Source organism: Mauremys reevesii, linkage group 11 (assembly GCF_016161935.1).
Source record: "Mauremys reevesii isolate NIE-2019 linkage group 11, ASM1616193v1, whole genome shotgun sequence".
NCBI lineage: Eukaryota > Metazoa > Chordata > Testudines > Geoemydidae > Mauremys > Mauremys reevesii.
In genome coordinates this window covers 29,598,978-29,613,113 of record NC_052633.1, presented here as the reverse complement: position 1 = coordinate 29,613,113, position 14,136 = coordinate 29,598,978, and the positions used below count along the sequence as shown (strand labels likewise).

The 14,136-nt window shown below is 42.3% G+C and overlaps 1 protein-coding gene across 16 annotated transcripts in view; it reads left to right on the top strand.

Annotated features, from left to right (window-relative positions):
• The window catches only part of LOC120374264, a 280,532-nt gene that overhangs the window by 182,079 nt on the left and 84,317 nt on the right, over positions 1 to 14,136 (top strand). Inside the window, exon 1 of one of the 16 annotated variants that reach the window (XM_039493644.1) lies at positions 12,706 to 12,863. The exons of the other annotated variants lie outside the window; for them this stretch is intronic. Coding sequence (XP_039349578.1) covers positions 12,845 to 12,863 — 19 coding nt within the window. The 5' untranslated portion in view covers positions 12,706 to 12,844. Of the gene's footprint in view, positions 1 to 12,705; positions 12,864 to 14,136 lie in introns of those variants that run through there. 16 annotated transcript variants of the gene reach the window in all.

The following is a 14,136-nucleotide window of genomic DNA, read 5'->3' as shown; positions in this document are numbered from 1 at the left end:
TCTGAGAGTGAATGGTTTCAATAGCCCCGTTTCTCATCTTGGCCTGTGTAGTTGGCTCACTCTTTCCTATTGTACTTTCCCCTTGTTACCTTGTGAGGTGTGACTTCCTCTTAGAACCCCAGGAAAAAGACACAGAGGAGCCTGATCTTGTGAGGTGGTGAGTGCCTCTAGGAAGGGTGACTTCAGTAGGAGCTGAAGATGCACAGCGGCTCATAGCATTGTGCTTTGAAGGTTTGGGCCTGTGTATTTGTGTAATACACATTTCTTAAAGCTGTAGGGGGCTTCTTGAACATCAGCCTCTGGGCCCCACTGCTGCTCTTTGCCTGCTCCATTGTTGTTCTACTCAGACCGTATGATCTGTTCATAACAGGGTATAGAATTATAGGTTTCCCTTAAATTCACGGGTCTGACCCTGTCTATCAATACTGCTGCTGACTTTCTTCTAGATCACAATGGGATCCCCCATGTGCCCATTGCAGTCCATGGCAGTTTTACCATTGAGAATGGCAATTATTGAGAATCTTACAAGAGCAGGCCCTGTGTTATGCTGTGGTCCAGCTGTGGTGAGAGCCTCAATTAAGTCTAGTATCAGGGGGTAGCCGAAGAAGTGAGGTTTTTTTACCCATGAGAGTTTATGCCCAAATAGTTAGTTTTTAAGGTGCCACCGGACTCCTTGTTGTTTCAGTTAAGTCTGTGCCACCATTTTGGTGTTATTGAGTGCTCTGACAGATTAGCAGAGAATGGATTGTCAGTAGCACTGGAAGGCAGGACCAGGTGCTCAGAGGTATAGACTGTAAATTGTTGCATGCAAAGAATATGCTGTGCATTTTTTGATGTGTGTTTCTGATTAAAGAAGAGCCCCATTGCACTTCCAATGCACTAAAAGATTCTGAAGTGCAACTCCTTTCATACGGCCAGATTGTGACCCCTATGTTAGATATTACTTGCGCAGTGTGACAATTTGGGGAGTCTGTCTGTACCACTTATGAATCCTGGTTCACATTATAAAGTTATTATGAAGTTGTTACTGTGAAAATTGCCATGTCACAAGTGCCCCTCTGTATGCGTTTCCCCATGAGCTGGCACTGTTTCCACATCTCTGCCAGGCTAGAGACAGTGGGGAGTCGTTACAACTCAGTGATGGAAGGTAAAGTACCTTGGTACAATGCGTTTGTTTGATCTGGGAGTAGATGCTTTCTCCTCCAGTGTGAAGAGAAGAGGGAAGTGGAAAGCAATGGAGAGTTACTGAAGGACAAAGCCAAAAGACTCACAGGGGAAATCCTTATAGAGACATACTCAGGAAATTGGGCAGGAGAGGAGAACGGGGTGGATTATCAAGATCACTGGAAGCCAGCTTACTTAGGAAGACAGGCTCCATGGTTTGGAAAAGAAGTCATGCAGCTGCATGGGGATCCAGGATCCCACAGAGGACTCTGACTCCAGCCCAAAGAATGCTCTGGAGTGGTGAGGAAACTGAGTCAGGGAAATGATTGTAGGGTTTATTCTTTTTGTATAGATCTGTGTATTTCCCATGTGATTAAGTAAACAGCAAGAATGTTAAACTTCCGTGAAAAGTGTCAGTGCATTCTATAGTTCACCTATCCCCTTGGATGTGAGGACAAACTTGGTTCCTCTGGTTTTTCAGTTGAGCTGGAGATAATGAGGAAGAAGACGTCTGAACACCTTTTGTTCTGAATATCCTTTGGTGTCTATATCCACATTTTGCAGAAGTATGGTGATATCTATCATAATTTAAATCTTACGGTTATCTTCAAGGGATCCATTGATAAGAGAGGTTAAGCACTGGTAATAGCTTATTATGTCTACACTACAATTAGACACCTTCTGGGACCCTCCCAGCTCACAGGGTCCTAGAGCCTGTGGGGTTTTAATTTCAGTGTAGACGTACCCTTAAGGCATGTACCAGCTCCTGTTGCAGTCAATGGGAGTCTTCCATTGCCTGCATTGAAAGTAGGACAAACCCATAGTGTATGCTTTAGTTAATTACTCTATTATTTAGCCATTATATTGGGTTCACTTTTCGAAGAAATTTTTTCCCCACAAAACCTACCCGAGGATTAGTTTGTTTGTACAGCATTTTGAACATCTAAAGCCCTAAGTTAATGCAAAACGTATTATTCTTGTGCTTTTGCTGCTGATGCTACCATTCATTCATTAATGATGTATTTTTTTCAGACAGGGTTCAGTTAAGCTTCTAGGTATTTTGAATTTGAATTTTGCTCATCATTAAACTTTATGGGTCAGATTCCCTTGCTCATGTGTAGGGCCCTACCAAAATTCTCTGTCCATTTTGGTCAATTTCATGGTCATACGATTTAAAAACTTTATAAATTTCATGATTTCAGATATTTACAACTGAAATTTCACAGTGTTGTAATTGTACAGATCCTGACCAAAAAGGAGTTGTGGAGGGTGGGAAGGGGTCTGCAAGGTTAGTGGGGGGGGGGGGGTTTGCAGTGCTGCTACCCTTACTTCTGTGCTGCTGCCTGCAGAGCTGGGCCCTCAGTCAGCAGCCACCACTCTCCAGCTCTGATGGCAGCAGTGCAGAAGTAAGGGTGTCATGGTATAGTATTGCCATTCTCAGGGCTGTCCCTAGGAAGGTGCGGGGCCCATGACACCCCGCCCCTCGCCCTGCTCCCACCAGACCTCTTCCCATCCCTGTTGTGGCTCCACCCCATCCCCATTCCGCCCCAAGCCCCCACCCCACCTCTTTCTGGCTTCTGCCCCCTCCCCTGAGCGACGCCGGGAGCTGGTGGGGCAGAGCAGGACGGGCTGGGGCTGGGTCGCTGCTGCTGCTGGTGCCAGGCCTCCGCTAACCCCCAGGCTGCCTTGGACCCCACATCGCCCTGAAGCGTGGGACCCGGGGGGGTTGCACCGGTCTGTCCTATGGATGGGACGGCTCTGGCCATCCTTCTACATTGCTGCTGGCAGGGCACTGTCTTCAGACCTGGGCGCCTGGCCAACAGCAGCTGTTCTGCAGCTGACCAGCTCTGAAGGGAGCACAGAAGTAAGGGTGGTAATACTGCAACCCCCCTAAAATAACCTTGTGACCCCCCTGCAACTGCCTTTTTGGGTCAGGACCCCCAATTTAAGAAATGCTGGTCTCCCCCATTAAATCTGTATAGTATAAGGTAAAACTACACAAAAGACCAGATTTCATGGGAGGAGACCAGATTTCATGGTTTTTCATGGCCATGAATTTGGTAGGGCCCTACTCATGTGAAACAGTGCCTTTATTATAAGTGGTCCCACTGAAATGAATAAGACCTCTAGTGGTTAAGGTGTTATGCGACATGAGTAACTACTGATCTTTGTGTTTTTTGACACACACTACCATTACCTCATAAATAGATTCTGACACATGACATGTCCTAGTTTGGCCTGTGTGGCATGTGCGTCTGAAGATGTGTGTGTAAAGGATGAAACCAAAACAGAGTGGGATTAGTTCACCATTTTTCTAAGAGGATACAGTTCCACCTAAGTCAGTGGAGTTGTGTGTCATTTACACCAGTGTTGAATTTGACTCAATATCAGTATTGTTACAATATGCAAGTTTTAAATAGGGTTATTTACCAGGCACAGGGGAGGCCAGGGGGGTGGAGGAGACTGCTTTAAATATTTATCTTGTAGGCTGCTCTGAAAAGTGTTTGTCATGAAAATGTTTAACTTTCAGAGCAGCTCAATGAATCTAAAAGCCTTACATAAATGTAAAAGGAGATAAAAAAGACTGTGCTGAAAAGAAATGAATTGCATTTGTATCAGTAATTGTTTAATGAAATTAAGTCACTTATTTCAGAGTGCATTAGTGGGCAGTCAGGTGTTTATAAATAAATACAAATATTGCATGGAGGGATACAGAAACTAACAGGGGGAGCACTAGGAAATAATGAGACAATACCTTGGGCATCATACTAACATTTAAAGTTGTAGTGATTAATTTTCACCTGCTTCACCCTTTCCCTGCTCTCTGATTGGGCCTATGGCTATGGGCAAAAGAGTTTCGGTTCACACAGACACCCCAACTGTATATGGTCAAAAATAGTTAGTGCATTTTGTGGGTGTAAACACGTAGATAGACATGTAGGGCCAGATCTTAGCTTCCCTTCCAGTTGTTTGGGCCAGTCCTGCAGTGCAGAGAAGCTGCAGCCAGAAGTTTGACATAACCAGCTAATTTGAGATTATCCTCATGTAAGGGACATAGCTGAGTGGCATTGAGCCACCATAACAAGTTTTACACCACCCTCACCATGTCCCTAACTATAGGAGACATGTTGGGGGTTGGCTAGGGGTAGGGTGACCAGATGTCCTATTTTGAAAGGGTCAGTCCCGTTTTTTGGAACTTTTTCTTATATAGGTGCCTATTTGCCCCTCCGTCCCATTTTTTTCACAGTTGCTATCTGGTAACCCTAGCTGGGGGAGTGGGTCTCAGCTCACCCCAGTATAGGAAGGCCATAAAAACACCTTTTTACTACCCCCTGCCAGCTGTTTCAGGTGCATCACCAGCACATGAGAGTCTGATTCCTAACTACATTTCTGTACGCTGACTTCTGGGCAGAACCAGAAACTGATGCGTCAGGTACTGCAGGTCAGACTGTTTTTGCTATTTCCAGCTTGATCAAAACCAGGAAGTCCTGGAAACTTCACGAGAAAGGGTGTTCTGAGAATTCCAATGCCAATTCTGCATGGCCAGGGTTTTGGCATAGTTTGGATGAGCTTTGGATAAACACCCAAACGTTTGGGTAGTTCTCTGAACAGGACTTTCTGAATTTGCCCATCACTGTTGAAAACCCAGCTCTGATTTCCTTTGGGGGATGTACACAGATAAGAAGAGAAGTAAACAGAGATAGTCTTCATGGTTATTACCAAGTTTAAAATTGCCAGGCAAACATTTTGGAAGTTGGAGTGTAAAGTCACAACCTCTAATGCTGCACTCCAATCCATCTGCTCCATTCTGTAACACCCCTTTAACTTGGGAAGTGTATAATTTCTCAGCACTTTAGTCATATCACCCAATACCCATCCTTATTCTTTAGTGATTTAAATGTATAAAAACCTGCTGAGGCCCATGGAAAAACTTTGAAAATCCATTTAGAAAATTCTCTTTTAAGTTAGCATAGGTTTTCTGGGCCTAATTTTGATGTTGCCCTGGTATAAATCAGATGTTACTCATTTGAAGCCAGTGATGTACACTGCTGTCAACGCTGGGTAAATGAGATCAGAAGCAGGCACTCTGTTTTCATTTGAATAAAAATAGCATCTTTGTTTCTAACGAATTCATTAGACTCTGCTGCTTATTCCCCACATGAACTCATGTTTGTCAAAACACAGTAATTTTTACAGCAACCAATTCAGATATTGCAAACAGGACTACTTCGGATGTGGAGTACGCAGTAGAAGCACATGGACTCCTGGAAAGAAAGAAAAAAAAATCCTGTTTTCTTCCAAGTATTTCAAGTATCAAAATAATAGGGAAAGTAACATAGAAAATATATTTGCACAATTGTCTCTCAACAGTCCTTATGATAAGAATGACTTCAAGGTGAGGACAGGCTAGCCTCATCTTTTGCTTGCTTAATCCAGAGGTTGGTGGGATCTAGAAGCGAGTAGGCAAAACAGACACTTTCAATGCCAGTTGAGAGCTAGATTACAGCCATAAATGACAATATGTCCGTATTTTCAAATGTAGCCACTTATTTTGATTTTCATCAAGTCCAAGATACATAGTATTATGCTAATTTTGTATCATTTTAGTGTTTGTTAGGAAAGTGACCTATACTATACTATGGAAGTATTAGAAGTACCATGATATGTGGAGTTGCTATGGCAACTTTCATTATTGAACTGAAGTGTAAATGATTAATTTTAAAACCAAATGCTTAGCAAATGAAGCAGTGATTCAAGCAACAATGATTTTTAATTTATTTTCCTCCAAATTGCATGTATTTGAAACATTGTTCTAATTACATGTCTACTCCGATATAACGCTGTCCTCGGGAGCCAAAAAATCTTACTGTGTTCTAAGTGAAACCACGTTGCTTTGATCTGCCGGAGCGCGCAGTCCCGCCCCGCCGAAGTGCTGCTTTACCGCATTATATCTGAATTCATGTTCTGTCAGGTTGCGTTATATCGGGGTAGAGGTGTACTTATTGACTTAAAACCATTATAACTCCATTTAAGTTAAGGGCCCAGTTTATACCTGGTATAATTCCACTGACATTTGATTCTGCCAGTTGGAAATCAATACATCTGTTTCAAACAATGACAATTTATTTAAAAATGGGGAAAAATAAAGGAACAGATCCTCAGCTAATGTAAATTGGCATAGCCTTATTGAAGTCAATGGAGCTACACCAGTTCCTATCAGCTGAGAATATGGCCAACATTCTCAAATACAGATTTGATGAGGGGACTGCATAGTTCAACTATAGTAGGGATGGACGACTCGGTTACAAAGAGAACTAAGCCATGCCCTTTACCCAACGTTTAAGTGATACTGTGGCTCCTTTTACTGTACGTTAGTTCCAAACTCCCTCCTACAGCTTTTTGGGAGGCAGGAATTCATGCAGAAGTCACTCCAGAACCTTTACTGGTAAACAAACCATCCAAAAGCCCCTCAATCACAGAGCAGGACATCATCTGTGCCCTGGCTGCAGCCCATATATTTCTTTCTCAAAAGGCAACCCCATCTTCCAATCTGCAGCAAGAAGCAAGGGCTGGATTTCCTGCCAGCTCTTTAGCCAGGCAGAGCTCTGGAGAGGCCAGCTCCTTGTCCTTGCTCATCCCCAGCCAATCAGTGGGCAGGGCCAGCCTCCATAACTGTCCTACTCATCTGGGCAGTGGGGGCTCCATACAAGTCCACATCATCTCAGAAGTTTGAGAAGTCTGGTTACCCTTCATTGATTTTTTTTTATTTTTGTGCCTCTTAATTTATGAGCTAAAAATACAGTTTTTAACTCAAACATTATGAGAGAACCTGTTCTTTTGAGGTTTCTAACTTGATTTTGAAGACTAAAGAAGTTTGAATAGTTGGGATAAGATGACTTTAATACATTTGTATATTTGCCTATGTAAAATGAGATAAAGGATCTTTACCCTCCAGGTCAACAGTTCATATGTGTCACCTATATGTTGTTACCATCTGAATCTCTCATTCTAGTGTCTCATGAGAATGAGATTCTTTTTTTTTTGCCTAGTGGATTCTCTTTTCCTTATAGGGTGAAATACTCATACTCCACTGAAACCACTCTGTTTTCAGTCCTGATGCTGCAGCCTGCCTATAGCCTTCCCCCAGATGATGCTAAAGAGTGTTTAAGGAAATACATTTTACATGCCAGTTTCAAAAAAATATACAGGAGCGGGAATCAAGTGAGTGAACCTCCCTCAAGATAATTCAGTCTGAAGGGAGAGATAGTCTAGTTTATGGGAGGAAGGAAGGCAATCCTAGGCTGGTCACCCTCATATAAAACCAAAATTAACTTGGTTGTTTCAGGCCTATCTTCTTAAAATTCATTCAGAGGTTTGATGAACCTTGATGAGTTTCAAAACCCACTATTAAAATGATCTATACAACTGTAGGTGCTAGTTCTTTTTATTTACTGTATTGTTTTATAGAACATTTAAAAATAAATAAGTGGTGGGGTTTTATATCTGGAAGTGCAGGAAAAAATGAAAAGTTAGATGACTTCTAAAATATGTACTTTACTCTTCACAAAATAGTAGTGGCTCATTATAGTAAACAGGGCAACCTACAAAATATGTCTGACTGTCTTTATAGAGTCTGTAGCTTTTACAAGGTAGAGGCATTTGTTTCAATTGCAGTAGTCGCATTGAAATATTCAGACACTGATCATTCTCTTTTGCTCTCAGATTGCAAAGAAGAAAATAAAATTCGAGTTTTCCTTTCTGAATCAAAGGCTTTTGAACATCCCTGAATTAAAAAGTGCACCTTCTTTTGGAGCTTTTAAAAATTACACAAAATCTGTTAAACGGGGACCTGAAATTTGTTGTACATCAGCTATAATGATGACTAATGAATTCCTTCTGTAGTGGAGCAGCTTGTCTTGTTTAAGCAAGATATTTTTATATAAACAGCTCACTTTAATGAGAAAAATAACTTAAAATCAAAGCCAGTCTGGTCATTTCAAATATATCACAGTTCTGGGGCAGTGTGCTATTCAGAGTCAAGGGAGCAAATCAGAGAAACGTATTTTCATGAATGACGCACGTAAAACCAGAATTTTTGGAGGTACAGGACCGTATGGGCAGAGATTTGTGTTTCCTTGCTGGTCTCTTGGTCTCCTTTAACTTCTTGGAGCAGTGCTTTTGACCAACCATGCTACCAGGGAATTCCCTGCCTGCCACTGGACCTGGACTCACTCTTTCCTCCAATAGGATGGGTTACAGTGACCTGCACAGTATTAACGTAAATATGGAATTCACACAGGTTTGGTGGGAAAGCAGTACTGCCCCAACCCTGCCTAGGATTAGAGGAGGCTGAAGTGGATGTCAGAGATGCCAATCTCCCTTCTTTGATCCATTCTCCTATTTGTCCAGCCACACACGTTTCATGTGCCTGTTTCTTTGTATTTCTACAATAATAGGAAGGGGGCACTTAGCTGGACCTCAAGGGGCCCCTATGGAAGCAACAAAAATTGCCCCTTACCAACAAAGTTTCCCTCCCTTATGCAACCCCCAAATAGAGAAATATTGACTTCATAGTATCATAATAATGAATATAAGGAAGCCCATTTATTTAACAAATGACCTCATCCACCAAAGTCAGGAAGCCCCTGGGCTGGATTCAGCTTTCAGAATAATTGACCCTATTCTGTGAATTAATAGAACTCTTTCTTCTAGATTAAGCTAGCCAAATGACCACTACTTCTTAGCTGCTTGTATTTATCTGCAGTGCAGAATTTACAGCATTCTCTATAATTGGAATAGGAAGTTACCACGGTAAATTTAAAAGGTGTGGATGATAAAAACCTGTTTTAATGTTCTCCTGTACAGCTGTGCCACCCTTTGGAAAACAGTGGGGTTGCATGGGTGTCAATGAAGGCAGAATTTGACCCAAACAATAAACAGCCATTTTACAAAAATTGTCCGGGCAAAAAAAAGAGTCAGAGGAAGCAACCCCCAGAGTCAGGCAGCAGATGGAAATAGGAGCAGACACCAAGCTCTAGATCAGGGGTCCCCAACGTGGTGCCCGCGGGTGCCATGGTGCCCACCGGGGTGTCTAAGTGTGCCCGCATACTGGCCGGCAGATGAGCATCCGCCGAAGTGCTGCCAACAAGCAGCGTCATCTAGAGGCGTCGGACGACGCTGCTTGTCGGTGGCATTTCGGCGGTGACGCCTATTGATGTTGTCGCTTGTCGGCAGCATTTCGGCGGATGCTCGTCCACTGCCACGGTCCTCCATAGCTCATCGTCTGGCGCCCGCCAGACCAAAAAAGTTGGGGACCACTGCTCTAGATGAAAGGTGACTTGATTATGGTGTATAAGTACCTTTATGGAGAGAAAATAGTGAGTATTGAAGGGCTCTTTTATCTAGTGGAGAAAGGCATAACAAGAACCAATGGCTCGAAATTGAAGCCAGACAAATTCAAATGTTAAAAATATGTGCCTAATTTATCAGCGAGGGTGTTTAACTGGGACAAACTACCAAAGGAAGTGGTGGATTTTCCATCTTTCTTGATGCCTTCAGATCTGTACTAGATGCCTTTCTGGAAGTTATGGTCAAACATAAGGTATTGGGCTCAATACAGGAGTAACCGGGTATAATTTAATAGCCTGTGATATGCAGGAGATCAGACTAGATGACTGAATGGTCTTTTCCAGCCTTAATCTCTATGAATGTAAGGTACAGAGAACTTAAATCCATTGACACCCTGTTGCTTCAGAAATTTGAGGGAATTAATTATTACCGCTACCAAACCCAGTTTTAAGTAGGCATACCTCTTTCAGATACATCCTACAGCCCCAATATATTACTACGAAAGGTGAAGAATTGGAACAGGAGACACATTAGTGAGGTGTTTTGACAGACGGGAATAGGAAAGTCATGATAGCAGTAGGCATCTGGACTGCACTGTATGGAGCCGTGCAGCATTGTCCATGTAGCGGGGCTACGTGATGCAGAATTTGCTCCATTGTATAACTTGTGAAGAATGGTATTTATCTTCCCTATACAAGCCAGTCTTTATCCATGAACAAACATGACGCTGACAATGGACGACTGCTAAATTTTCTTGTACAGTTTTAGCTATTCAGTTGGCCTGAATCCTAAAGACACAATACAACTACTGCAAGACTGGAGTCTTGGGGATTATTTAAGTGTTGAAGAGTCCCTCCCTTTAACTTATTTCCTCCTTTATCACAGGCACAGCTGATTAGATAGGGAAGCATGCTGGCTGGCGCCTTCCCATCCTGTATGTTTTTATACATCAGTGCTGTGTAGAGTAGGTCATGTTCCTATTCATTTTACATGACCTTTCCTTTTTACACCCTTTTTAATTGCAAGTTGTTTCTGTAACCTTAAGAGTCCTGCATGCCAGTCTAAAAGATGTGTTGGGTTTTTTAAGCCACCTCCGGAAAGTGTTGGAAACTTCATGAAAATGATCAGCAAACGTAGTCTGGGGAACTTATACAGCCTCTTCTGTATAGTCCAGACTGGAAGTCAGGGGTGGCTCCAGACCCCAGCATGCCAAGCGTGTGCTTGGGGTGGCATGCTGCGGGGGGCACTCTGCCAGTCGCCGGGAGGGTGGCAGGCGGCTCCGGTGGACCTCCCGCAGGCGTGCCTACGGAGGGTCCGCTGGTCTCGCAGCTCCGGCGGACCTCCTGCAGGCACGGGAGGTCCACCGGAGCCACGGGACCGGCAACCGGCAGAGCGCCTCCCGCGGCATGCCACCCTGCTTGGGGCGGCGAAATGTCTAGAGCTGCTCCTCCTGGAAGTACAATACTTTTTTCCACATAGGTTTGGTTTAATGTACTGTAGTGCATTATTAAACTGGGTTCTAAAATTTCTGTGCCTCTTGGAGTACATATGAAACTTTTATGAGATGATTTGTGTATGAATATGTTCCTTATAAATATTTGAAATCTATTAGCAGTTCAGTGTCTTCTCAGATTGAGTAACTCTGATCATATTGTTTTTTTAATAATGTGGGTTAGGTTTTGCTATTTGTAACAAAACTTGCAGCACAGACATATTCTATTTAAATAGTTTTCTTTGGATTACACAGGTCTGCATTCCATACTGCGGTCTTTCTTTCCTAACTCATTTTCCATACTCTTGTATGCTGAATTTATTTGTATCTGCCTCCCTGCAGCGGCACACTCGCAGTGCCTTTGACTTCGCTCCATTGCACTGCAGCCACTAACCCTCTTCATTATAAAATGGGTTGTATTTATATCATAGCCTTTAAAGTGAGTTGAATGGGTTTTCCCATACAGTTCTACCAATACACTCCATTCTAATCTGGATGAAATCAGCTGTTCCACTTTTGGGCCTTTGGTAGAACTAATATACAGTTACCACCAAATTTGTTTTGTTTGTGATTTAAGATGCATTTTAATTAGTGTTCAGCAATGAGGCATTTGTTCATACCCTGCAATCCTCACTTACTGCAACAGCTAGTTCATTGCTGGAAGAAAATAACAGGGCATAAAAATGTTCAAATGCTTTTCATGCAGTTTTAGGCATGGAAACCCTATGGGCTTAGTTGGATGTTGCATGATTAAATCAATGTATGCTACTCTGAAAAGTGAAAGGGTAAGGTCTAGGATGTCCTGATCTGATCAACTAGCCTCATGGATGTTGCTGGTAAATGTAGTGGTGATCCTTCCAATTTCAAAGTACATTAAGAATTTTAATTGATGTACTGAATTTAGGTTGTAAACTGTTCATAAACCTTTCTATGCCAGTGGAGAAATATTAGTAAATACGATATTAGGAAACTGATTTGCCCAAAATTAGATTAAACACATTACCTTGAATTTGAACATTTGGGGGTTCAATCTATATACATTGATGTGAAAACATATTGTAACTTAAATCTTTAAGAATTAAATACATTTTTTTTGTATCAGACACCACGTAAATGAACCAGTTTTCTGGCAGCACATTAGGAGACAGGTGATTATAAGTTATCCACAATTAAATATCAGTCGACACCTTGTTTTTGACTGTATTTCTGCATTCCATAGTTAGTTGGGCTTCTTTTAAAATGCATTTATTCATAAGTCCCTAACGGTATTATCCATTAAAACATGAGTTGTGCATGTCAATTTACATTGATAAATATTAATCTCAAGTTTACATTTATTGCTTAGGTTGTGTAAGGGATACTGCTGCTATGACACCACCTTGGTGGAATGATGATAATCAATAAGACACACTAATACCAGGGTACAAAATATATAGGAATGACAGAGTAGGTCATGCTAGTTGGGGAGTGGCACTATAGTGAAAGAAAAGAGTCAAATATAGTAAAAATCTTAACTGAATCAAACCGTACCACAGAATCTCTATGGATAGAAATTCCATGTTTGAATAATAAGAATATAGCAATAGGGATATACTACTATTGATCACCTGACCACGATGATTGTAAAAAGCTCAGGGAGATTAGAGAAGCTATAATAATGGGAAAACTCATTAGTAATGGGGGTTTTCAACTATTCCCAGATTTGACTGGGTACATGTCACCTCAGGACAGGATGCAGACATGAAGTTTCTGGACATCATAAAATGACTGCTTCTTGGAACAGCTAGTCCTGGTACCCACAAGGGCAGAGGCAATTCTTGATTTAGTCCTACGTGGAACATGGGATCTAGTCCAAGAGGTGAATATAGCTGAACTGATTAGTAACAGCAACCATAATATAATTAAAAGTAACATATAGGGCAGGGAGAGGGAAGGGAGGAGACAGCAAAGACGACCACACCATAGCATTTAGCTTCAGAAAGGGGAGCTACACAAAAATGAGGAAGCTAGTTAAACAGAAATTTAAAAGGTATAGTCACAAAAGTGAAATGCCTGAAAGCTGCATAGAAACGTAAAAATAAAACCATAATAGAGTCTGGCAAAATGGCCAATGTTGATATGGTGGGTCCCACACATTTTTTGGCAGAGGGCTAGGATGCCACTTCTTGCCCCTGCTCTTGGGGCACCAAGGGCCCCGCTAGTGGTCCAGGAAGGTGGTAGAGGAGGGAAGCAGTCTGGGTTTACTCCTCACTCTGAGCCCCAACCCCTCTCAACCTCTGCAGGTTTCTTACTCTCTTCTTCCTTGGGTAGGGTTTCCCTCAGTCCTTGATGCTGGGGCAGGGTCTCCCTTCCTCTAGTTCTCTGGTCTTTCAGTTGTCAGCAACACACCTCCAAACTCCACTCCTCTCTCTTTCCTCACACACCCTGTCTGCCTGAAGCGGGCGGCGGGTGTGTGTGTGTGTATTAGGTTCCTGGCATGGCCTTAATTGACTACAGGTGCTCCAATTAACCTGTAGCAACCCTCCCAAGTCTACAGGGAACCACACCTTAACTAGTGTAGGGCTTATATATTTCCCCTCTATCACTCTCCCACTGCTGCCTGGCTCTGCTGTATCACAAGTCTCAAATTAAAAGCATGCCCCAAATTAAAAAACATAATAAGAGGACCAAAAAAGTGCCATCATGGCTAAACACCAAAGTAAAACAAGCAGTTGGAGGCAAAAAGGCATCCTTTAAAAATTGGAAGTTAAATCCTAGTGAGGAAAATAGAAAGGAGTATAGACTCTGGCAAATGAAAAAGTATGATTAGGCAGGTCAAAAAAGAATTTGAAGAGCAACTAGCCAAAGACCGAGAAACAAACAGCATAATTTTTTAAAGTACATCAGAAGCAGGAAGCCTGCCAAACAATCAGTAGAGCCTCTGGACATCGAGATGCTAAAGGAGCACTCAGTGAAAATAACCCCATTGTGGAGAAGCTAAATGAATTCTTTGCATCAGTCTTCACAGCTGAGGATGTGAGGGAAATTCCCAAACCTGACCATTCTTTTTAGGTGACAAATCTGAGGAACTGTCCCAGATTGAGATGTCAATAGAGGAGGTTTTGGAACAGATTGATCAATAAAACAATAAT